The sequence below is a fragment of the Primulina eburnea genome, chromosome 13, assembly GCF_022965805.1.
Source record: "Primulina eburnea isolate SZY01 chromosome 13, ASM2296580v1, whole genome shotgun sequence".
NCBI classification, from domain to species: Eukaryota; Viridiplantae; Streptophyta; class Magnoliopsida; order Lamiales; family Gesneriaceae; genus Primulina; species Primulina eburnea.
The window spans coordinates 5,487,214-5,512,166 of NC_133113.1; the positions used below are offsets into that span (position 1 = coordinate 5,487,214).

The following is a 24,953-nucleotide window of genomic DNA, read 5'->3' on the forward strand; positions in this document are numbered from 1 at the left end:
GCCTATGTTTGATTGGGGTTATGCAGATTTTGAGAATTTTAGCTTGTATTTGTTATCGATTATGAGTTGTGATTGGTATTTATTGATATTGAGTTGTCGGGGTATCTCGAGATTTCGCCGTTATGCCGTCGAAAGTTAATTAGATTGAGTATTGATCAATCAAGTTGTACTTTGAGTTGTATGTGATATTGTACTTCTCGAATGTCATTCTAGATTTGGTATTAAAGGCTTCGAACTCGAGAATTCAACTTCGAAACCGGTAGAAGAACGAGCCAAAGCTAAACCCCGAGAAAAGAAAGGTATAAATCAATGTTAAACCGGGATAGATAACTCGAGCAAGATATAACTTGAGTTTCCCAAAACCACATACTTAATTGCTGTTGTTTTGATATATTTGAACTCCGTGAATGTATGTGCTTGTTCTATTGATTTATAGAAAAGCATAGAATAGAATATGGATATCGCGAAAGATTCTTTGGAAGAGGTGCCAAGCCACTGGACGTTTTGTTTATATCGATGCGCTTAGGAGAAGATCGACTCCTATTGTAGATACTCGATATAGGGTACCGAAGTTCAGGAATAAGAACGTACCACCATCTAGAAGGGGAGAGTAGGTGGGAGACTTGTTAGGTTCTTATTCAAACCGGGATCCCTAGATAAGAGTCGAGCCAAAGATTAAGAGTTAAAGAGTTTGATTTAAAGCTTTGTATCGATTTATGTTTTCCTAGATTCTGGACTATGATACATATTGTTTGACATTTGTTTTATGATTTTATATATGCTTGTATGAAATGCATGTATACATTGTTTATACTGGGAATTATATTTCTCACCGGAATTATCCGACTGTTGTTGTGTTTGTATGTGTTCATGACAACAGGTGGGATATGATTAGGGTCGAGAAGAGGATGAAAGATCGAGATTAGAGTGGTGATCCGGGCTTAGATGTAGAGCGGGTTTTTCAACACATGATATGTAGTTGATGAACATATGTTTGTTATGATTTTTATTTTGAACAAGTTGTGTATCTTGGATCATGTTGTAGATATTAAAGTTGATATTGTAAATTGAATAAGATGGGGCATAACTTCTTGTAATAATTTGTACATTTAATTATGAGATGTTCAACTTAAAAAATTTTTTTTTGACCCAGCTTATTTAATTGATCTATTTAATCCCAATGATAATTTAAGAAAATGACTTAGTGTCCGGGTCCCCACAACAGGTGGTATCAGAGCTGTATGTTCCTTAGACTGGTATAGAAGCGAGTGAGTGGGGTATATGGAGTTTTCTTTCTTGCGTCTGTGATACTAGCATGCGATTATGGTACTGTTGATTTACATACTTTATATGCTAGTATGACAACATGTTTTCTTGCTTTAGAAAATACATGTTTACCTGATTATCTGATTTGATTGGAAACATGTATGATTTGAGAATGAATCAGAACCGATTCTTGATCAGAGGTATGATGATCAGATGAGGACTGAGACAGATTTTTTAGATTTGATTACTAACTATTTTGATAATCAGATATGCCTCCTCGAAGAGCCCCAGAACAGGGTAATACTTCAAATAATCCAATGGATGTTATAGCGACACCCATGGAGACACTATTAAAGAGATTTCAGTCATTCAAACCACAGACTTTGATAGGCACTGAGAATTCTATTGATTACGAGAGCTAGCTTGAGGATATTGAGATGTTGTTTGATTCACTTGACTAAACAGATGAGCGTAGAGTCAGACTGACTGGGGACCAATTACATGATGTTGCTAAGAGTTGGTGGCTCACAACCAAGAGAGCTTTGGAGCATCGATGTACGGTTATTACTTGGAAGATCTTTAAAACTGAATTCTACCAACAATTTTTCCCAGTATCGTACAGAAAAGACAAGGGTGCAAAGTTTGCCAACCTGAAACAGGGTCATCTGAATATTGAAGAATATGTGGCTAAATTTTCTATCTTGTTACATTTCGCTCCTCATGTTGCTGATAATGATGAAGCCGTGGCTGATCAGTTCATCAATGGGCCAAATCCTGATATTTTTACACTGGTAAATACGGGGCGACCAAATAATTTTGTTGATGCCTTGAACAGAGCAAAGGGAGTTGAAGCTGACTTGATCAAGCAGCGAGGGACTTTGTATGTTGCTCAAACACAGAAACAACAACAACCTTCAGCTCAGTTCCACCAACTACCTCCCAGATTTGATAGTGGCAGTAGCAGCAGTGGGAAGAAAGATAATCTGAAAGCTCGAGGAAAACAGTTTAAGAAATCTGGAAGCAGCTCATCTAGCTCCAATGGTTCACGACAGACTGGCCAGAGTCAGAATTATACAGGGGTCTATTGCAGAACATGTGGAGGAAGACATCCCACAGAGCAATGCCAAGGAGTATTTGGTAGTTGCAATATCTGTCGACAGCCGGGACACTTTGCCAGGGTCTGTCCACAGTGAGGTTCTCAACGATCCCAAGGAGCAGAATCATCTGGATCAGTGGCTCAGACTGATAGACGATCATCTGCTGTTCACTCGTTCCAGCCACCATCTACCCAGTCACAGCCGAGGCCAGGAGGAAGCCAGACTGTTAGCCAGCCTCCGAGATAGCATGTCAAAGTGTTTGCATTGACTGAAAAACAGGCCCAGAAAGCACCTGATGATGTAGTTGCAGGTAACTGTTCTCTTTATGGTTATCCTGCTTAGGTGTTGATAGATACGGGTTCATCCCATACTTTTATCTCTGAGTGATTTGCATTGATGCATGCTTTGCCTCTGGAGTCTTTATTTGCTGTAGTATCTGTCTCTTCACTTTTGGGGAGAGGTCTAATATCAGTGAATTCTGTTAGACATTGTATGCTGCAGTATGATGGTAATGAGATAGAGTTAGATTGTATTGTACTCGGTTTGTCTGATTTTGACTGCATTATTGGTATTGATATGCTGACCAAGTACAGAGATACCGTAGATTGTTTCCAGAAAATTGTAAGATTCAGACCTGAGATGAAAGATGAATGAAAATTTTACGATAAGGGTTCCAGAGCTTGAATTCCTTTGATATCTGCTTTGTCTATGACTCGATTATTACAGAAAGGAGCAGAGGGATTCCTTGTGTATTCAGTAGATGTACTGAAGTCGAGCCCTTCATTGGCAGATTTTCCAGTGGTATGTGAGTTTGCTGACGTATTACCAGATGAGAATCTGGGTTTGCCTCCAGTCCGAGAAATAGACTTCAGCATTGAATTGATACCAGGTACAGTACCTATTTCTAAAACTCCATACAGAATGGCACCGGTTGAATTGAAAGAATTAAAAGATCAGTTAGAAGATTTACTAGCCAAGGGTTACTCAGACCGAGTGTTTCTCCTTGGGGTGCTCCAATACTGTTTGTCAGAAAGAAAGACGGTTCAATGAGACTCTGCATTGACTATCGGTAATTGAACAAGGCTACGATAAAGAATAAATATCCTTTGCCTCGAATTGATGATCTATTTGATCAGCTGCATGGTTCTTCTGTTTATTCCAAGATTGGTCTGAGATCTGGATATCACCAGCTGAGAGTCAGAGATTCTGATATATCGAAGACATCTTTCAGAACCAGGTATGACCACTATGAGTTTATAGTCATGCCGTTTGGTTTAACAAATTCTCCAGCTGTATTTATGGGTTTGATGAACCATATATTTCAGAAATGTCTTGATGACTTTATGATTATCTTTATTGATAATATTCTGATTTATTCGAAGAATATGATTGATCATGCTGAGCATCTGAGAATTTTATTGAAAACTCTGAGAGCTAAGAAACTGTATGCAAAGTTATCGAAATGTGAATTTTGGCTGAAACAAGTTGTATTTTTGGGGCACATTATATCTGGAGATGGTATTTCTGTCGATCCTAGCAAAGTTGAGGCTGTGATCAATTGGCATAGACCGACATCAGTGCCAGAGATATGCAGTTTTATGGGTTTAGCGGGCTATTATCGTCGATTCATCAAAGATTTCTCTAATATTGCAAAGCCGATTACGCAGTTGACTCAGAAAAATGCCCCTTTTGTTTGGTCAGAAGCGTGTGAATCCAGTTTCCTAGAGTTGAAAAAAAGATTGACCAGTGCTCCATTGTTGACTATTCCGTCTATTGTGATGCTTCTCACAGGGGACTAGGTTGTGTTTTGATGCGCCGAGGACATGTTATTGTGTATGCCTCGAGACAATTACAATCACATGAGACTCGCTATCCGATTCATAATCTTAAATTGGCTGGCCGCCATTGTATATGCATTGATAATCTGGCGACACTATCTATATGGTGAGAAGTTTGAAATTTATTCTGATCACAAGAGTTTGAAATATCTATTTTCACAGTCAGAACTGAATATGAGGCAACGTAGATGGCTTGATTTACTGAAATATTTTGATTGTGAAATCAAATACTACCCGGGAAAATCAAATGCAGCAGCTGATGTGCTGACTCGAAAGGTATATTCTTTATCCTTATCGACGATTGGTGTCTCGAATTTGATTGAAGATTGTTTTTCTTTCTGGATTAGTATTTGAAACATATTGTAAACCTCTGAGACTTTATACTGGTAAAGTTGAACCAGAGCTGATTTTAAGAATCAAAGAAACACAGAAAGTCGATCAAAATATTCAGAATTCGATTGTGATGGTCAGATCAGAATATCAGGTTCGTGATAATGTATTATATGTGAATAATCCTCTTGTTGTGCCAGATGTTTTAGACTTGAAACAACAGATTTTGACAGAAGCACACAGTAGTCGATTTAGTATTCATCCTGATGGCAGAAAAATGTACAATGATCTGAAGAAACAGTTTTGGTGGAAACAGATGAAATCAGATATTACAGATTTTGTGTCCAGATGCCTGAATTTCCAACAGGTGAAAGCAGAAAGAAAGAAACCAGGAGGTCTACTGCATAGTTTATCTATTCCAGAATGTAAATGGGATCACATTTCCATGGATTTTGTTACGAAGCAGCTACCACGATCCTCCCGAGGTTGTGATGCGATTTGGGTCGTTATTGACAGATTGACCAAATCATCATGTTTTATTCCTTACCGAATATGTATAGATATGATCAAATGGCAGAAATTTATGTAAGAGAAGTGGTTAGATTGCATGGAGTGCCAAAGTCCATTGTATCAGATCGTGATCCTCGATTTACTTCGCACTTTTGGCACAGTTTGCATCAAGCTCTAGGTACGAAATTACACCTAAGTACAACATATCATCCTCAGACTGACAGACAATCCTCAGACTGACGGACAATCAGAACGGACTATCCAGGCATTAGAGGATATGATTAGAGCTGTAGTGCTAGACTTCGGCACTAGTTGGCAAGATTCTTTACCACTTTGTGAATTCTCATACAACAATATCTATCGAACGAGTATAGAGATGGCTCCGTTTGAAGCGTTGTATGGCAAGAAGTGCAGATCTCCTCTTTACTGGGATGATATCTCCGAGGTACCTGAAATTGGGCCTGACATGATTCGAGATATGATTGAGAAAGTAAAATTGATTCAGCAAAGAATGAAGACAGATCAGGATAGACAGGACAAATATGCAAATATTCGATGTCGACCTTTATAGTTTCAGCCAGGAGATAGAGTATTTTTGAAGATTTTTCCTTTCAGAGGCGTTGTCAGATTTGGCAAACGAGGAAAGTTGTCTCCAGGTTATATCAGTTCGTATGAGATTCTGGAGAAGATAGGTGATCGTGCCTATCGACTTGCTCTTCCTCCGTCTCTATCTGGAATACATGATGTCTTTCATGTGTATATGCTACGGAAATATCTTCCTGATTCTTCTCATGTTCTTCAGCCTGATGAGGCCGAACTCGATGAAACTTTGAGTTATTCTGAAAAGCCACTTCAGATTCTTGATCGTAAAGAAAAGCTGCTCAGAACGAAGACTATTCCGCTTGTGAAAGTTCAGTGGAGTCATCATGGCATTGAAGAAGATACTTGAGAGACTGAATCAGATATGAGACAGAAATTTCCAGAATTGTTTCACTGATGTGAGTTTTTTTATTTAGTTTCTGTTATATTTCTTATCTTATGTGATTTGATTGCCTGCGATTTCGAGGACGAAATCATGTCTCAGAGGGGGAGAATTGTAAGGCCTGAGATTTTATCATTATGATACGCGATTATTTAATTGACGAATTGATGTGATTATGTAAGAAAAAGCCCGAGAGAGACATGAGAAAAGATATAATACATGTGTGAGGCCAGAAGACCTCGCGCATATGCGCGGAGAAGAGGCGCGCATATGCGCGAGCAGCCAATGTCGAGGCAGAAGACCTCGCGCATATGCGCGAGACTAGGCGTTAATATGCGCGAGCAGGTAGATTTATAAGCGCCGAGACAGAGGGTCTCGCGCATATGCGTGAGCCTTGGACGCGCATATGCGCGAGACGTGCTGAATGCCAACTAAGCCACATGTTTTCCCATGCATTTGAACATGTAACAAAGTCTTCATTCCAATTCAGAATACAGCAAGAACCAAGACTCCATTTTCAGAAATCCTCAAGCTTCTTAATGTTTTAGAATTTTTGTTGTGCAAGATCCGGCCATCCAATTTTCGATCCTAGTTTAGTTCCGTGCTCCTCTCATCAAGAGCTTCAAAGGGACGTAGGTTTTATTACTTTCATACATGGTTTGAAAATTAAGTGTTGGAAGAATCATGATATGATTGATATTATGTGTTCTTGATATTATGGTAAGCGTATAATCGAAACCGGATCGAAGAACGGACAACGTATGCAATTGTTATGATTTTCCAGCCTATGTTTGATTGGGGTTATGCAGATTTTGAGAATTTTAGCTTGTATTTGTTATTGATTATGAGTTGTGATTGGTATTTATTGATATTGAGTTGTCGGGGTATCTCGAGATTTCGTTGTTATGCCGTCGAAAGTTAATTAGATTGAGTATTGATCAATCAAGTTGTACTTTGAGTTGTATGTTATATTGTACTTCTCGAATGTCATTCTAGATTTGGTATTGAAGGCTTCGAACTCAAGAATTCAACTTCTAAACCGGTAGAAGAACGAGCCAAAGCCAAATCCCGAGAAAAGAAAAGTATAAATCAATGTTAAACCGGGATAGATAACTCGAGTAAGATATAACTTGAGTTTCCCAAAACCCCAAACTTAATTGCTATTGTTTTGATATATTTGAACTCCGTGAATGTATGTGCTTGTTCTATTGATTTATAGAAAAGCATATAATAGAATATGGATATCGCGAAAGAGTCTTTGGCAGAGGTGCCAACTTACTGGACGTTTGGTTTATATCGATGCGCTTAGGAGAAGATCGACTCCTATTGTAGATACTCGATATAGTGTACCGAAGTTCAGGAATAAGAACGTACTACCATCTAGAAGGGGAGAGTAGGTGGGAGACTTGTTACTTTCTTATTCAAACCGGGATCCCTAGATAAGAGTCGAGGCAAAGATTAAGAGTTAAAGAGTTTGATTTAAAGCTTTGTATCGATTTATGTTTTCCTAGATTCTGGATTATGATACATATTGTTTGACACATGTTTTATGTTTTTATATATGCTTGTATGAAATGCGTGTATACATTGTTTATACTGGGAATTATATTTCTCACGTGAGTTATCCGGTTGTTGTTGTGTTTATATATATACATGAAAACATGTGGGACAGGATCAGGGTCGAGAAGAGGATGACAGATCGAGATTAGAGTGTTGATCCGGGCTTAGATGTAGAGCGGGTTTTTCAACACATGATATGTAGTTCATGAACATAAGTTTTTTATGATTTTTATTTTGAACAAGTTGTGTATCTTGGATCATGTTGTAGATATTAAACTTGATCTTGTAAATTGAATAAGATTGGGCATAACTTGTTGTAATAATTTGTACATTTAATTATGAGATGTTCAACTTTTTTTTTTTTAAAAAAATTTTACCCAGCTTACCCAGCTTATTTAATTGATTCATTTAATCCCAATGATGATTTAATAAAATGACTTAGCGTCCGAGTCCCCACATATGTAGGCACATATGCTTGCAGGGATGACTCAGATCTTCGCACAGTTTGCGGGGAACAATGCTGGGGGAGATACATGAGTGAGGCCACCTAGGCCAGAGGCGGTGTATGAGAGATTCAGGAGGATGGATCCAAAAAAATTCTCGGGGACTACTGACCCGATGATAGCTGAGGGATGGATCAATTCCATCGAGGTGATATTTGCTTTCATGGAACTGCAGGATGCAGAAAGGGTTAGATGTGATACTTACTTGTTATCAGGATATGCCAGACTATGGTGGGAAAGTGCATCAGTGTCAGTGAATTGGCAGACCCTAATTGGGAGGGTTTCAAGGAAGTGTTTTACTCCAAGTACTTCACTGAGGAAGTACGCTCCTACTTGACCAGGGAGTTTATGACGTTGCGACATGGAGACAACAACGTGGCAGATTTTGTGAGGAAATTTGAGAGGGGGTGTCACTTCGTCCTCCTGATTTCAAATGATGTCCGGGAGAAGTTAAGGCATTTTATCGATGGATTACGGCCAATCTTACGCCGTTAAGTTAGAGTTGCTGGTCCTACCACCTATGCTATTGCCGTTTCGAGAGCCTTGGCGGCAAAGCAGGACCAGAAAGATATCGAGAATGACATGCATGGCAAGAGGCCCTATCAGGCACCACAGCAGCAGCACTTACAGCTACAGCAGTTCAAGAGGCATTTCCAAGGATAGGCGGGAAAGAGGCCATTTCAAGGCTCCTCAAAAGCCTGAGTACCCAGTGTGCCCGAAGTGCAACCGTCAGCACATGGACCAGTGTTTATGGGATTATCGCAAATGCTTAAAGTGCGGAGATAGTGATCATATGCTGAGAGACTGCCCGCAGTGGAGGCAGTCGACCTAGGGGAGAGTATTCGCCATGCATGCTTAGGAGGCGAACCCAGACACGACTCTTCTGACTGGTAACCTATTTAATTCAGCACAATATTTATTTTGGTCATGCATGCTTCGAATTTTTCTTGGGGATATTAGTATGTCGCTTTCGTATTTTGGAGACTTTGGATCGAAATTTCCAACTGTGCATGAGGTTAAGATTAGTATTTTGGGGTATAAATTTATGTGTCGTGCTAACCTCCTTCAGGAAATATCTTCATAAAGAGAGTAGCCATGAAGGCCTTGTTATATTCCGAGGCCGCTCACTTTTTATCTCAGAGACGTTCGCCAATTATTTGGGCGTCAAGTCCATTGGACTCGACGTGAGATACTCCGTGACAGTCTCATCAAGGGAGGAGTTCTCAGCTACTAGCGTGTTCAGAAATATCGATCTTGAGCTACATGGCCACTTGGTTTACGCCTATCTGATTGTGTTGCCAATGCTAGAGTTTGATGTTATTTTAGTGATTGTCTGGCTGACGAAGAACAAATCTCTAATTGATTTTTCAGAAAAGATCAATGTGGGTAAGACCGTTGGGCATGGAGCAATTTCTTTTTGAGCCAGACAGGTGGAGAAGTTTCCCTCGCATGATCTCTTCCATGCAGGCATGAAAACTTATACATAAGGGGTGTCAGGCATTCTTGGCCAGTATTATTTCAACATCTGATGCACCTACCCCATCGATATTTGATGTAACAGTTGTCAAAGAACTTCCCGATGTCTTCCCGAAGATGTCACAGGCCTTCCACCAGCGAGAGAGGTGGAGTTTGCCATTGACCTTGAGCCAGGCACTGTGCCAATCTCTAAGGGACCGTACCGTTTGGCTCCAGCAGAGATGTTAAAGCTCAAGCAGCAAATTCAAGAGCTCCTAGACAAAGAACTCATCCGCCCTAGTTTCTCACCATGGGGAGCACCAGTGCTCTTTGTAAAGAAGAAAGATGGAAGCATGAGGTTGTGTATTGATTACCGAGAATTGAATAAGGTAACGATCAAGAACAAATACCCATTACCAATGATCGAGGACTTATTCGATCAGTTGCAGGGAGCCACAATGTTCTCTAAGATAAATCTACGTTCTGGGTATCATCAACTGAAGGTAAATGATGAAGATGTTCGTAAGACAGCCGTCAGAACTAGATATGAGCATTATGAGTTCTGAGTGATGCCTTTTGGACTGACGAATACTACAACAATTTTTATGGACCTAATGAATCGAGTATTTCAGCCCTACCTAAATCAGTTTGTCATAGTATTCATTGATGATATTCTTATTTACTCGAAGAGTCATGATGAACACATTCAACATTTGGGTACAGTTTTGTAAGTCTTGCAGGGACGCAAGTTGTTTGCTAGATTCAGTAAGTGTGAATTCTGGTTGGAGAAATTAGCATTTTTGGGACATATCATATCTAGCAGTGGCATTGAGGTGGATCCAGCTAAAGTGGCAGCAGTGAAAGAATGGTTTGAACTGAACAATGCGTCAGAGATCCTTAGTTTCCTAGGCTTGGCAGGCTACTACAGGAAATTTATTCAGGGTTTTTCCTTGATTGCAGTGCCACTCATTTCATTGACTACGAAAATTCTGAATTTTTATGGAGTGATGAATGTCAGAAGAGCTTCGATAATTTGAAGTAAGCTCTTATTACAGCGTCAGTTTTGGCCATGCCATCAGGGCAAGACAATTTTGTGTTATACACCGATGCTTCTAAGCTCGGTTTAGGCACAGTGTTGATGCAGCATGATCGGGTTATAGCATATGCCTCCAGACAGTTAATGGTGCATGAGAAGAACTACCCGACTCATGATCTTGAGTAAGATCTTGTATTTGCGTTGAAGATATGGAACATTATTTGTACGACTGAGAAATGCCAGATATTCACTAATCACAAGAGTCTCAAGTACTTCTTCACGCAGGAGGAGCCGAACATGAGACAAAGACGGTGGTTGGAGTTGGTAAAAGACTACGATTGTGAAATTGGCTACCATCCATGGAAAGCTAATGTTGTCGAAGATGTTTGAGCAAGAAAGTAGCAGTCGTAGCACATATATCAGCGTAGAGATCTCTTCAGTTAGAGATTCAGATGTTTGGCTTAGAAGTTTATCCTAAGGGCAGAGCTCTCAAGTTGTCTAATCTGACAGTCCGGTCTTTTTTGCTAGATCAAATCCGTAGAGGTCAGCCTTCAGATGAACAATTAGAGAAATTGAGATTGAAGGATGAATCCAAGGGCCGTGTAATCTACGCAGTGTCTGATAATATCATGAGGTACAGAGGAAGGATGTGGGTGCCTAGTGTTGATTCGATCAGAGATAATATTTTGACATAGGCATATATATCTCCGTATTCCATCCATCCAAAGGGTACCAAGATGTACAAGGACTTACAGATGTTGTATTGGTGGCCAGGGATGAAGCGGCACATTCGCCGATTTGTATCTGAATGTCTCACTTGTCAGCAAGTGAAAGCAGAGCATCAGAGGCCAGTAGGTATGCTTAAGCCACTCCCTATTATCGAGTGAAAATGGGAAAATATCACCATGGATTTCTTTGTTGGATTGCCAAGGTCAGTTAGGGGATCTAATGTTATTTGGGTTATAGTTGATCGACTTACTAAATTGGCACATTTCTTACCGGGGAAGACGACTTTCTCCATGACTCAGTATGCAGAGCTCTATATATGGGAGATAATCCGATTTCATGGGATCCCAATTTCTATTGTGTCTGACAGGGACCCGAGGTTCACATCGTCCTTTTGGAAGAGTTTACATTCAGTTATATGGATGAAGTTGCTATTCAGTACGACATTCCACCCTCAGACAAATGGCCAGTCTGAGCGAGTGGTTCAAATTTTGAAAGATTTGTTACGAGCATGTGTGATTGATTTTCATGGGAATCGGGAATCAAAGCTATTTCTAGTAGAGTTCATCTACAACAACAGTTTCCAATCATCTATATGTATGGCTCCCTACGAAGCACTGTATAGAAGGAAGTGCAGATCGTCGATTCATTGGGATGAAGTCGGTGAAAGATCATAACTTGGCCCAGAGATTGTTCAGCAGACTACAGACATGGTGGTCAAGATCCGAGACAAGATGAAGACCGTCCAAAGTCGCCAAAAGAGTTATGCTGACAAAAGGAGAAGGGATCTCGAATTCACCGTAGAAGATCATGTTTTCGTGAAGATAGCACCTATGAAGGGTGTTATCAGGTTTGGAAAGAGAGGCAAGTTGAGTCCGAGATTCATTGGAATATTTGAAATTCTTGACAGAGTTGAAACACTTTCTTAGTTCCACATTTCGATGCTGAGGAAGTATATGGTCAATCCTTGTTTTGAGTTATGAGCCCTTGCAGCTTGCTCCAGATCTGTCATATGAAGAAAGACTTGTCCGAATTCTAGACAGACAAGATCAGAGACTTCGGAACAAATCGACCAAGTTGGTCAAAGTCCAGTGACTGAATCAATCAGTGGATGAGGCCACTTGGGAGGCCGAAGCAGATATACGAAGTCGCCATCCGGAGTTGTTTGGTAAAACTTAATTTCGAGGACGAAATTTATTTAAGTGGGGGAGAAATTGTAGAATCCAAAATCAGTACACGTAAAATCCATGCATTTATTAATTTGTTAAATCATTTATTTAATTTTAAAATAATTTTTAACGATGTATGGTTTTTTATTTGCATTATTTTTAAATTATCACATGTTTATTTGAAGCTCGTTAAAATCTTTTCTTGAGTTTTATGTTTCAGGCGAATATTCGATACAAAATCGAAAAAAGAGACCGATGACGATTTATGTGGCGCCCGGTTTAGGAATTCATAATTATTCCTTTACTAAGTGCCACATTTCTTTCAATCTTTCTTTATTGAACTTCTATTTTTATTTTTATCAATATTATTATTAGAAAGATATTGTAGATAAAAATTTAAGTACTTTCTACTATAATTTAAAGATTATCTACAAATATTTACATTCTTATTTCAAATATGTACAATTATTTTACAGCGGAAGTTTAACATTCATAGGTACAATTATGTTACAGCGGAAGTTTAACATTCATTTATAAACATATCATCCCATCTTTCAAATGCTTCTATTTCAGCTTCAATTATTATCCTCTTGTTCCAATTCAGGGGTTCCTGTGTCTGGAAATTACAATAGACGAAAAGAAACAGAGGGTTAAGTCTTTGAGGACTTAGTGAGTTTAGATTAGTATATGGCTTTTAAATAACACTTCATCATAATTATGCATGAAATAATAGGCATAACAATTTAGATATTATGAATGATATGCAATGAAATAATAGATAAATGAAAATTCCATAAATTAACATTGGTGGCTCTAATTGAGCACAAATATTCGATGTGCGTTGTTCAGATGAACCATATACCCGGGACTTTTGACCCGTTGTTCATTGGACTCATTTTCCAGGCCAAAGCCACGTTGTCCAGTGGACTCAATTTCCGGACCGGAATCCGTTGCCATGACTCCATTCATTAATGGTATATCAATCCATTCATAAATATGCAAGAAAATATATCAGTAATTGAAATGAACTGTGGATGATATTTGAACATTAAATAAATGCTATTGAAATTTCCAGGCCAAATGCCAAAGGCTTTAATAGAAGAATGAATAGTAATTTCATCACCTGATAACTTACAGTTTAGGCTTCATTAATACTCCGAGTTCCTGGAGCAAGTCCTAAAAATATATTATGAATAATATTTATATGTTAGAGGTTTTTAAGTAACTAGCTGATCATTTCCAGATTATTTTATGTTCAAAATTTAACCCGGTTGATTTTCCTTACGTTCACAAAATTCATATTAATTAGAAGGTATATCCGAACATTACGAAAGTTGGCCAAAAAGTCGGAAATATCACCAGCAATTATCGGCCACCGGAAAATAGCTGTTCCGGCGGCGCGTGTACTACACGCACCGACGGTGCCGGCGCGTGGCTGGCCGTCCGGCGGCCACGCGCGGCCCGTTTTTTTTCCAGCATGTGTATCTTTTTACGATCTTTAATTCTTCCGTTGAAAGTTTTGTCAAATTTCTAGCCGATCAATACCAGAATTAAATATCGTCGTATGGCTAACTGAGGTACTCCGGCATTCCGGAAATCTCAGTTCCGAAAATATTTTTGGACGACGGGCGGTATGTACTTCATCTATACAACAAGAGGTACAACTTTTTTATTAAAGCCGACCTCTGGTTTGGTGTGTAGCTATAAGAAAAATGAGCGAAAAGTACATAGCTTGAATACGATATACCGTTGCTGATTTGCGGAATATCTTTGTTGGATTTCCTTGTTTTCGGCCGATCCTCTTACGTCACCTCCAGCGCTATATTGTTTTATGATATGAGGTGAATAGTTGGTGATTTATCGGGATTTTTCGGAAAGGGTATAGCTTTTTCTTTCTATTTTTTCTTCCTCTCCTCTTCTTTTTTCTCTCTCTCTCTCGGTTGCTTTCTTCATTTTCGGATGCTCGGTGGAATGAAAGTGCAGAGTATTTATAGTAAAATCCCAAGCTTATCCTTAATAATTTATTATTATTTTTATTTTTATTTTTATTTATTTATTTAAAAAATGTTATGTTTATCCAAACTTAATATTATTATATTCGTGTATCTAATTATTGAACCTAATTATTTTAAATTGAACTTAATAATTATTGTAATTAATTACTTGACATATATGTGGAGTTTAATTATAATATTTTATTGTATTTTGGGTATTTGATTTTGGAATGAGAATCCCATGGTACTTAATGAATTTTTAAGTGTATTGTGATGTATTTTAATGTATTTCTAGATACTTTGGACCAATAAAATTTGTATCGAAAAATAATGTGATAAAATTTAAAAATGAAAATAGTAAAATTTACACTAATAAAAATGCATTTATGCACCTTTGTTTTTAGGGTGTCACAATATCCCCTCCTTTTTAAAATCTGGTCCCCAGATTTAAGAGTTATTGGAATAAATGAGGATATTGACATCTCATATCTTTCTCTGTTTCCCACGTTGCTTCTTCAATGTTGTGGTTTTTCCATAAGACTTTTATCAACTGAATTGGTCGACCGCGAAGTTCCTTTATTCTTTGGTCCAAAATCTTCACAGGTTGTTCTTCATATGTTAGATTTTCTTCTAGATCTATCTGTTGGTGGTCAATCAATTGGGCTGAGTCTAATTTGCATTTCCTTAGTTGTGATACGTGGAATACGTTATGTATACGAGAGATATTTTTGGGTAGAGATAGACGATAAGCCACAGTGCCTATTCGTTCTATCACTTGAAAGGGTCCAACAAATCGAGGATGCAACTTTCCCTTCTTTCCAGTACGCTTGATTCCTTTTCTTGGTGATACTTTTAGTAATACGTAATCTCCGACTTCAAATTTCAAATCTTTCCACCTCTTATCTGCATAACTCTTCTGTCGACTTTGAGTTGTTTGTATTCGTTGCCTGATAAGTTGTATTTTGTCGATAGCTTCTTGTATAATGTCAGGCTTGATTGCTCGTTCTTGTCCATTCTTTGTGCCTCTCCATTCATCTTTATCCCAGTTAAGAGGAGAGCGACATTTTCTTCCATATAGTGCTTCATATGGGGCAATTTTTATTGAGGATTGATAACTATTGTTGTATGAAAATTCAACTAGAGGCAAATGCTTTCCCCAGTTTGCCCCAAAATCCAGCACACATGCGCGAAGCATGTCTTCCAATATTTGAATGGTTCGTTCAGACTGACCATCGGTTTGCGGATGTGCTGCTGTGCTAAAATTTAATTTGGTACCAAGGCATTCCTGAAGTTTTTTCCATAATCTTGATGTAAACTTCGGATCTCTATCAGATACTATGATAGTGGGGATACCATGTAATCGTATAATTTCCTTCTGATAGATTTCAGCCAGTTTTTCCACCCCATATTTGTGACTTATGGGTATGAAATGTGCTGACTTGGTCAAACGATCAACGATTACCCATATGCTATTAAAACCTCCTGGGAGCTGGGGTAATCCGGTCACAAAGTCCATAGTTATTTGATCTCATTTCCATTCTGGTATAGGAAGAGGTTGCAAAAGACCTGCTGGTCTTTGATGTTCAGCCTTTATCATTTGGCATGATAAGCATTGTGAAACGAAATCTGCGATATCTCGTTTCATTCCCTTCCACCAGAAGTGTTTTTTAATCTCTTGGTACATCTTAGATCCTCCTGGATGAATGCTGATCCGAGACTGATGTGATTTTTCCATTATTTCCTTTTTCATTGAGCTAGGAACACAAATACAGTCATGGTAGCATAGTATTCCTTGTGAATTGGTGACGAAATTGGTATTAGTTCGGAGTTTTGAAACTTCTTAGTCCAATTCTTGATTTTTCTTAATTCTGGTATGAAATTCAGGTTCGATTTTCAATCCAGCCAAGTGCCCACGAGAATGGATGTGTACCCATTCTCTTTCTTCTTTCATTACCAAACAAGCCATGCTAATCTTTCTACTTAAAGCATCAGCCACTAAATTAGCTTTACCTGATTGATAAAGAATGGAACAATCGTAATCTTCCAAAAATTTAATCCATCTTCTTTGCCTCATGTTCAGCTCTTTTTGAGTAAATAAACACTTCAGGCTTTTGTGGTTTGTATAAATATCAAAAGTGGAACCGTACAAGTAGTGTCTCCATTTTGCTAATGCAAACACTATTGCTCCTAATTCTAGATCATGAGTGGGCTAATTTAACTCGTGATTCTTTAATTTTCTAGATGCATATGCAATAACTTTATCGTTTTGCATCAATACACATCCAAATCCTTCTTTTGAGGCATCTGTATAAACCACAAATCCTTCTGTTCCTTCTGGTAAAGCTAAGACATGTGCACTGGTAAGCATTTCTTTTAATTTTCAAAAACTTTTCTCACACTCATCATTCCACAAGAAAGGGTTGTCTTTGCGAGTTAGCAGTGCAGGGGGACAGCAATTTTCGTAAAATCTTTAATGAATCTTCTGTAGTATCCTGCTAAGCCGAGAAAACTTCTAATTTATGTGATGTTGATTGGTTGTTTCCAACGAGATATGGCTTCTATTTTTGCAGGATCTACTTCCAGTCCTTTCTTAGAGATAAAGTGGCCAAGAAATGACACTTTTTCTAGCCAAAATTCACACTTACTGAATTTGGCATACAATTGATGCTCTTTCAAAGTTTAGAGAATCAATCGTAAATGTTGAGCATGTTCCTCATGACTTCTTGAAAATATCAAAATGTCATCTATGAATATGACAACGAATTTATCCAAGAATGGTTGAAAAATTCGATGCATAATATCCATGAAAGCTGCAGGAGCGTTGGTTAATCCGAATGGCATTACCACAAACTCATAGTGTCCATAACGGGTATTAAAAGCCATTTTGGAGATGTCATCATCCTTAATTCTCAATTGGTAATATCCTTGTCGCAAATCAAGTTTTGAATATACTTGAGACCCTTGTAAAACATCAAACAATTCTTCGATATGCGGGAGAGGATATTTGTTTTTGATGGTAACATTGTTAAGTTCTCGATAATCAATGCACATCCTTAGAGTTCCATCTTTCTTTTTGACAAATAATACAGGAGCGCCCCAAGGAGATGTACTAGGCCGGAAATATTTCTTGTCCATGAGCTCTTGTAATTGAAGTTTTAATTCTTTTAGCTCTGAAGGTGCCATTCAGTATGGAGTTTTAGATCTGGGTTGTGCTCCAGGTATTAGATTAATGGAAAACTCTACGTCTCTCTGAGGAGGTAAAGTATTGATCTCTTCAGGAAAAACCTCTGGGAATTCTTGTACAACTGAGATTTCTGAGATCTTGAGTTGATCTTTTGGCTTATTTATCAAATAAGCTAGAAATCCTTGTCCATTGTCTTTTAGTATAGCCCTAGCTTCTGCTGTTGATACTATTCCCATGGTATGGTTAGGTTTCGAAATGATTGGATGAGAAGTTTGAAGATAAACTTCTTTTGTATAGCAATTGAGTTGGGCTTGGTGTCTAAATAACCAGTCCATTCCAAGAATAATATCATAGTTCTTGATAGGTAATTCAATCAAATCTGCTAGATATTCTTTTTCTTGGAAGTTTAAGGGACAGTTTCTGTAAATGATGTCAGTAGTCATTGTTGTCCCTAAAGGTGAGCAAATTTCGAAGCTATATGGTAGCTGCTCAAATAACAGTGGTAATTTACGTACAAAAACTTTTGAGATAAAAGAATGAGTAGCTCCTGGATCAAATAAAGTTTTTGCAGAACTGGATAATATGGTAACAGTACCTTCTACAAGTGCAGTGGGGTCAACTTCTTCCTCTTGGTTTCCTAAGAGGGCATAGGCTCGAGCAGGTATCTTTGGCTTTGTTGTGGGTTGAGTCTTCTGCGTTCTTTTTGGACAATCTTGAATACGATGTTTCTCACTTCCACAAATAAGACATTTCCCACCTTTTCTCCAGCATTTTTCTTCTTCATGATTTGGTAAACCACAATATCCACACTTTTTATTGTTATTTCTTGAAACTTTTCCTTTGACAGCTTCTCCTTGCCTGACTGGTTGTGTTCTCTTTTCAAATTTTCTTTTCCGGTTATCCTCAAGAAGGTTGGGCTTCCTGATTTTCTTTTCTTCTTCCTCTTTTTTAAGAAGTGCCTTGATGTCTTCTTCCACTCGTAAGGCTTGATTAACAGCAGAAACATAACTGGTAACTTCTATGGACAGTGTTGCCCAACGAATATCGAGTTTTAATCCTTGAACAATTTTTTTTTCCTTTTTCTTACCTCATCTTCCATGTAATGTGGTGCATAATGTATAAGACGGTGGAATTCTGCCTCATATTGAGCTACGGTCATGTCACCTTGGACTAAATCCATAAATTCACGTTCTCGGGTATTTAATATAACTTGAGTTATATATTTACCTTCGAACTCTTGCAGAAAATTTCCCCACGTTTTTAGGGTGTGATTCTTTGTCCACTTATGTTCCACTGTACGCCACCTGTTATGAGCTGCTTCTTCAAATAAGTAAGTGGAAAAATTCACCTTTTGTTCTTCAGGATAATTGAGAATAGAGAATATTTTGTTGATTTTGCTTAGCCAAGATTCTGCTTGATAAGCATCTGGTTTTCCTTCAAACTTTGGCGGTTTGAATCTCAAAAATCTCTCAAGAGCTCGATCATTTGCCTCAAGGTGATGTTCTTGAGCTTGATCATGAGGTCGTGGTTGATTTTGCTGACAAAACTGCACAAATTGATGCATTATTTCAAACATATTTTGTATGTTTTGTTCTTGAGAGGGATTGTGTTGAATGTTTCTGGAATTTCCACCAGTAGCCGAGTTGGGGTCATCTGGAGGGGGGATGTCATGTCCGATTCTGGCTTGAGTACTATTTTGTGAAGACGTCATTCTAAACACATAAATATAAAATATGAACATATCTTGTAATGAATATACATAGTTATGTCAGAGGGTAAACAGTCAGTTTTATTTATAAACAAGACATGTTTCAAATATTTACAATACCCAAGCAAAATACAAACAAAACAAGCAAACTGGGTCATCATGCCTACAAAAAATGATGACCATGATAATCATCATGCCTACAAAAGATGATGATTATTAATACTAGTTATATACTAGTGCCAAATAGTCATTGTCTTCATTCGTCGTCGGAGAGATCTATAAAGGGTGTGTGGCTTGAGTCTTCATTTGTTCCTGTGGTTCCCATGATCACATTTTGATCCGTGTTTGGCCGTGATGTATGTGGTTCAACGGGGTTCGGTTCATAACTAAGCTCATATTCATTTTCACTTTCAGGTAGGACATTCATTGGAATAAGTTCATCTCCTCCAAATACAAAGTTTCCCCACATGGTGTCAGGAAGAAACTCAACTTCCGGTGACTGCATCAGATAATCGCTTATCATAAAAGGGTCTTGATCTATTGTTGTATTTATGATTCCAGAATATTCTGCAAAAGGGGCTGGTACATACTCTGGAATACTACTACCTCCGGTTTCAAATGTGCTAGTGATGGGAGGAGCTGTGGTCTGATTTGTGTAAGATGGACCGATAACACCAGGTTCCATTCCATGGATAGATTGATAAACTAGTTCACGCCCATGCATGATTAAGTGGTCAATGTGGATCGAAGGGTGTGATACTCCCTTTAAGAAACTAATCAAACCTCGGTCATAGATATCATGCATGTCTAGTAAGTATATAAGCGTGCGGTCTCTCTCATACAGTACATGACCTAATTCTCCCTGATATGCTACATTATCAGCCCTCATCCGTTCTTCAATGAATCCATGAAAAGTTTCAGTTGTTCCAAAGGTTTCAAAATGCTCCCGATACATATTCACTAGACATTTCAAATCTGAGTTTTCTTTGCTTAATTTTTCTATTTCTTCCTCCATTTGTTTGATGACTATAGTTTGTTTTTTCTTTGATATCCCACTAGACTCTGTCATCCTGAAAAGAGACATATCAATTATGAGGAAAATATAAAGATTAATGTATGACATTATAATAAAACTTAGGCTCCTGTCTCTAGTGTTCTAAGAAACCTAGGCTCTGATACCACCTCTGTGGCGCCCGGTTTAAGAATTCATAATTATTCCCTTACTAAGTGCCACATTTCTTTCAATCTTTATTTATTGAACTTCTATTTTTATTTTTATCAATATTATTATTAGAAAGATATTGTAGATAAAAATTTAAGTACTTTCTACTATAATTTAAAGATTATCTACAAATATTTACATTCTTATTTCAAATATGTACAATTATTTTACAGCGGAAGTTTAACATTCATAGGTACAATTATGTTACAGCGGAAGTTTAACATTCATTTATAAACATATCATCCCAACTTTCAAATGCTCCTATTTCAGCTTCAATTATTTTCCTCTTGTTCCAATTCGGGGGTTCCTATGTCTGGAAATTACAATAGACGAAAAGAAACAGAGGGTTACGTCTTTGAGGACTTAGTGAGTTTAGATTAGTATATGGCTTTTAAATAACACTTCATCATAATTATGCATGAAATAATAGACATAACAATTTAGATAATATGAATGATATGCAATGACATAATAGATAAATGAAAATTCCATAAATTAACATTGGTGGCTCTAATTGAGCACTTTTACGAGCCGAGTGAACCATTCTCCGGACCGAAATATTCGGTGCGCGTTGTTCAGATGAAGCATATACCCGGGACTTTTGATCCGTTGTTCATTGGACTCATTTTCCTGGCCGAAGCCACGTTGTCCAGTGGACTCAATTTCCGGACCGAAATCCATTGTCCAGGAATCCATTCATTAATGGTATATCAATCCATTCATAAATATGCAAGAAAATATATCAGTAATTGAAACGAACTGTGGATGATATTTGAACATTAAATAAATGCTATTGAAATTTCCAGGCCAAATGCCAAAGGCTTTAATAGAAGAATGAATAGTAATTTCCTCACCTGATAACTTACAGTTTAGACTTGATTAATACTCCGAGTTCCTGGAGCAAGTCCTAAAAATATATTATGAATGATATTTATATGTTAGAGGTTTTTAAGTAACTAGCTGATCATTTCCAGATTATTTTTTGTTCAAAATTTAACCCGGTTGATTTTACTTACGTTTCCAAAATTCATATTAATTAGAAGGTATATCCAAACATTACGAAAGTTGGCCAAAAAGTCGGAAATATCACCAGCAATGATCGGCCACCGGAAAATCGCCGTTCCGGCGGCGCGTGTACTACACGCGCCGACGGTGCCGGCGCGTGGCTGGCCGTCCGGCGGCCACGCGCGGCCCGTTTTTTTCCAGCATGTGTATCTTTTTACGATCTTTAATTCTTCCGTTGAAAGTTTTGTCAAATTCCTAGCCGATCAATACCAGAATTAAATATCGTCGTATGGCTAACTGAGGTACTCCGGCATTCCGGAAATCTGAGTTCCGGAAATATTTTTGGACGACGGGCGGTATGTACTTCATCTATGCAACAAGAGGTACAACTTTGTTATTAAAGCCGACATCTGGTTTGGTGTGTAGCTATAAGAAAAATGAGCGAAAAGTACATAGCTTGAATATGGTATACCGTTGCTGATTTGCGGAATATCTTTGTTGGATTTCCTTGTTTTCAGCCGATCCTCTTACGTCACCTCCAGCGCTATATTGTTTTATGATATGAGGTGAATAGTTGGTGATTTATCGGGATTTTTCGGAAAGGGTATAGCTTTTTCTTTATATTTTTTCTTCCTCTCCTCTTCTTTTTTCTCTCTCTCTCTCGGTTGCTTTCTTCGTTTTCGGATGCTCGGTGGAATGAAAGTGCAGAGTATTTATAGTAAAATCCCAAGCTTATCCTTAATAATTTATTATTATTTTTATTTTTATTTTTATTTATTTATTTAAAAAATGTTATGTTTATCCAAACTTAATATTATTATATTCGTGTATCTAATTATTGAACCTAATTATTTTAAATTGAACTTAATAATTATTGTAATTAATTACTTGACATATATGTTGAGTTTAATTATAATATTTTATTATATTTTATTGTATTTTGGGTATTTGATTTTGGAATGAGAATCTCATGGTACTTAATGAATTTTTAAGTGTATTGTGATGTATTTTAATGTATTTCTAGATACTTTGGACCAATAAAATTTGTACCGAAAAATAATGTGATAAAATTTAAAATGAAAATAGTAAAATTTACACTAATAAAAATGCATTTATGCATATTTGTTTTTAGGGTGTCACAATTTTTAGGCGATTTATGAAAATACGGTATTTTATTTCAAGTCAAGAAAATTGGTATTTTAAATGATTTACGAATTTTAAAGCATTTTAGAGCCTAATTTGATTTTTTGGATGATTTAAGATTTTAAGCTTTCAAAATTTTTAAGTTGAGTAGTGGGGATTTTTAAACCTTGAAAATGATTTTTATTAAATCTTTGAGTTGGATTAGATAATTAAAATAGTGTTATTTTATCACTAATTATTTAATTAAACACTTTTAACCCCTAATTATTTAATTAAGCAAAATATCTACCTAATCTAAAATCGCACTCATGCACACACACAACATACACACACACGTTGCAGAATTTTGAAGACTAGCAAGAGTTCTCAAGTCATTTTTGCAGCCACCATCTCAACCCCTTTCCCTTGCAAACTTCTAAAGATTTTCACTCATTTTTGAGCAAGAAAACGTGTAGCAATCGTTTCCCGGTCATCTCCCGCAGTCCACCGCGTCGGTATTCGTTATCTTCGAGCGTTTAGACGCAAAGGAATGTATATTCTTTCATTTTTCGCATCGATCTTGTCATAGTAAATATTTTGATGTATTTTGTGTGTAAAAATCCGTTTATGTTATGAAAAGTATGAGCAAAAATGTTTGAAACGATTTTGGAACAATTTTTAAATCTCAAAAATAGAATCTGCTGTCATTTCGAATCTTGCGAATTTTTGGTCGGTTTTCTGGAAAAAACATTCAACATGTAAAATGTAGTACTTTTTGATATCTTCGATTTGATAGTAAATTTGTAATTTTCGGACAAGAAACAAGTGAGTTATGATCATTTTCGTTTGACTGCTCGAACTATGTAAAATGTGTTTTTTTTTAGGATTTTCGATCCCAACCGAGTGGGCGGCACTCGAGCGGTAAGATTTTACCGCCCAGGCGCCAAGATTTTTGAAAAAAAAAAAATTAATTTTTTTGTCTTGAGCAGGCATCCATAAAGTATTTTATGTTTTTGAGGTATGCTAATTGTCTTGTGACCAATTATGAACTAGTTTTGAAACCAGAGAACATGTCTGGGGACCTCTCCACCCCGGTAAAGTATGATCGGGTTTTGATCATGATTGGAAAGCGGTAAAGTATGACCAGGGACCAATCCACCTGGTAAAGTATGACCGGGGATCTTATGTATGTGGTCATGGACATCTCTGCCAGCCCAGTACTGTGGTTTAGTCTGATCAGGTATACTATGTTATGGGTCACTTGCTTTGAAACATATCTCTATGAAAAATGATGATGATATACATGTTTATTTATGTATGATGCAATTACGTTTACGAAAATGTTTATAAATCGATGGCACGTCTATGGTTATGTAGGTATGTTCAAAGTTAAATTATGTATGTGTTACTTTAAAATGCATGTGGTTTTATTATAGGTTACTTGTTATTCCCAGTTTATACTTGTTGAGTCTTTAGACTCACTAGACTTGATCGATGTAGGTGAGGACGAGTTTGAGGAGACGAGAGGCGGATACCAGTGAGATTGCTCGGACTAGGCGGAGGACTAACCCGAGGACCGCTTAAGTTTAAGGACTTTTATGCATGTTATTTCATTTACTCTGATTTTAACGAATTACTTTATGATGTTTTAAACAAGTATTTGTTGCAAGTTGTTTACAATTTCCACTATTTGTTCAAGAATTTTAATTATTTGGAATTTTGAATGAGAATTTTTTATTTAAGAAAATTTTTTATCTTCCGCAAATTTTAAGTATGTTTAAAAGCACGGTATGTTACAAAGGCTGCCAAGATTTTCTAGCGAGTGTTATTTCAGTACCTGTTCCGGACAGTCAGAAGCTAAAGAATGTTGATGTTGTCAGAGACTTTCCTAGTGTCTTCCCTGAGGACGTTTCTGAGATTCCATATGTCAAGAGGTGGAATTTTTTATTTAGTTGATGTCGGGTACAGTGCCGATATCGTCTAGCACCAGCCGAGATGAAAGAGCTGAAAGATCAAATTCAGGAGTTGTTGGACAAGTTTATTCCCCGAGTTGTTCTTTGTGGGGCGCATCAGTACTATTTGTGAAGAAGAAGGACGGTAGTATGCGATTATGCATTGACTATAGAGAGCTGAATAGAGTCACCATCAAGAATATATATCCCTTACCCAGAATCAAAGACTTGTTTGTTCAGATGTAAAGAGCTTCGATTTTCTCGAAGATAAATCTTCGTTTGGGAAACCATCAG

At 37.5% G+C, this 24,953-nt stretch overlaps 1 protein-coding gene across 1 annotated transcript; it reads right to left on the minus strand.

Annotated features, from left to right (window-relative positions):
* Positions 1–17,649: 17,649 nt before the first annotated feature.
* LOC140810229 (uncharacterized) lies at positions 17,650–19,361 on the minus strand. Its single transcript, XM_073168102.1, has 2 exons — positions 18,878–19,361; positions 17,650–18,707 (listed from the first exon to the last, which is right to left on the minus strand). The coding sequence occupies exons 1-2, from the start codon at positions 19,359–19,361 to the stop codon at positions 17,650–17,652; spliced, it is 1,542 nt and encodes a 513-aa protein (XP_073024203.1).
* Between the last annotated feature and the right edge of the window lie 5,592 nt (positions 19,362–24,953).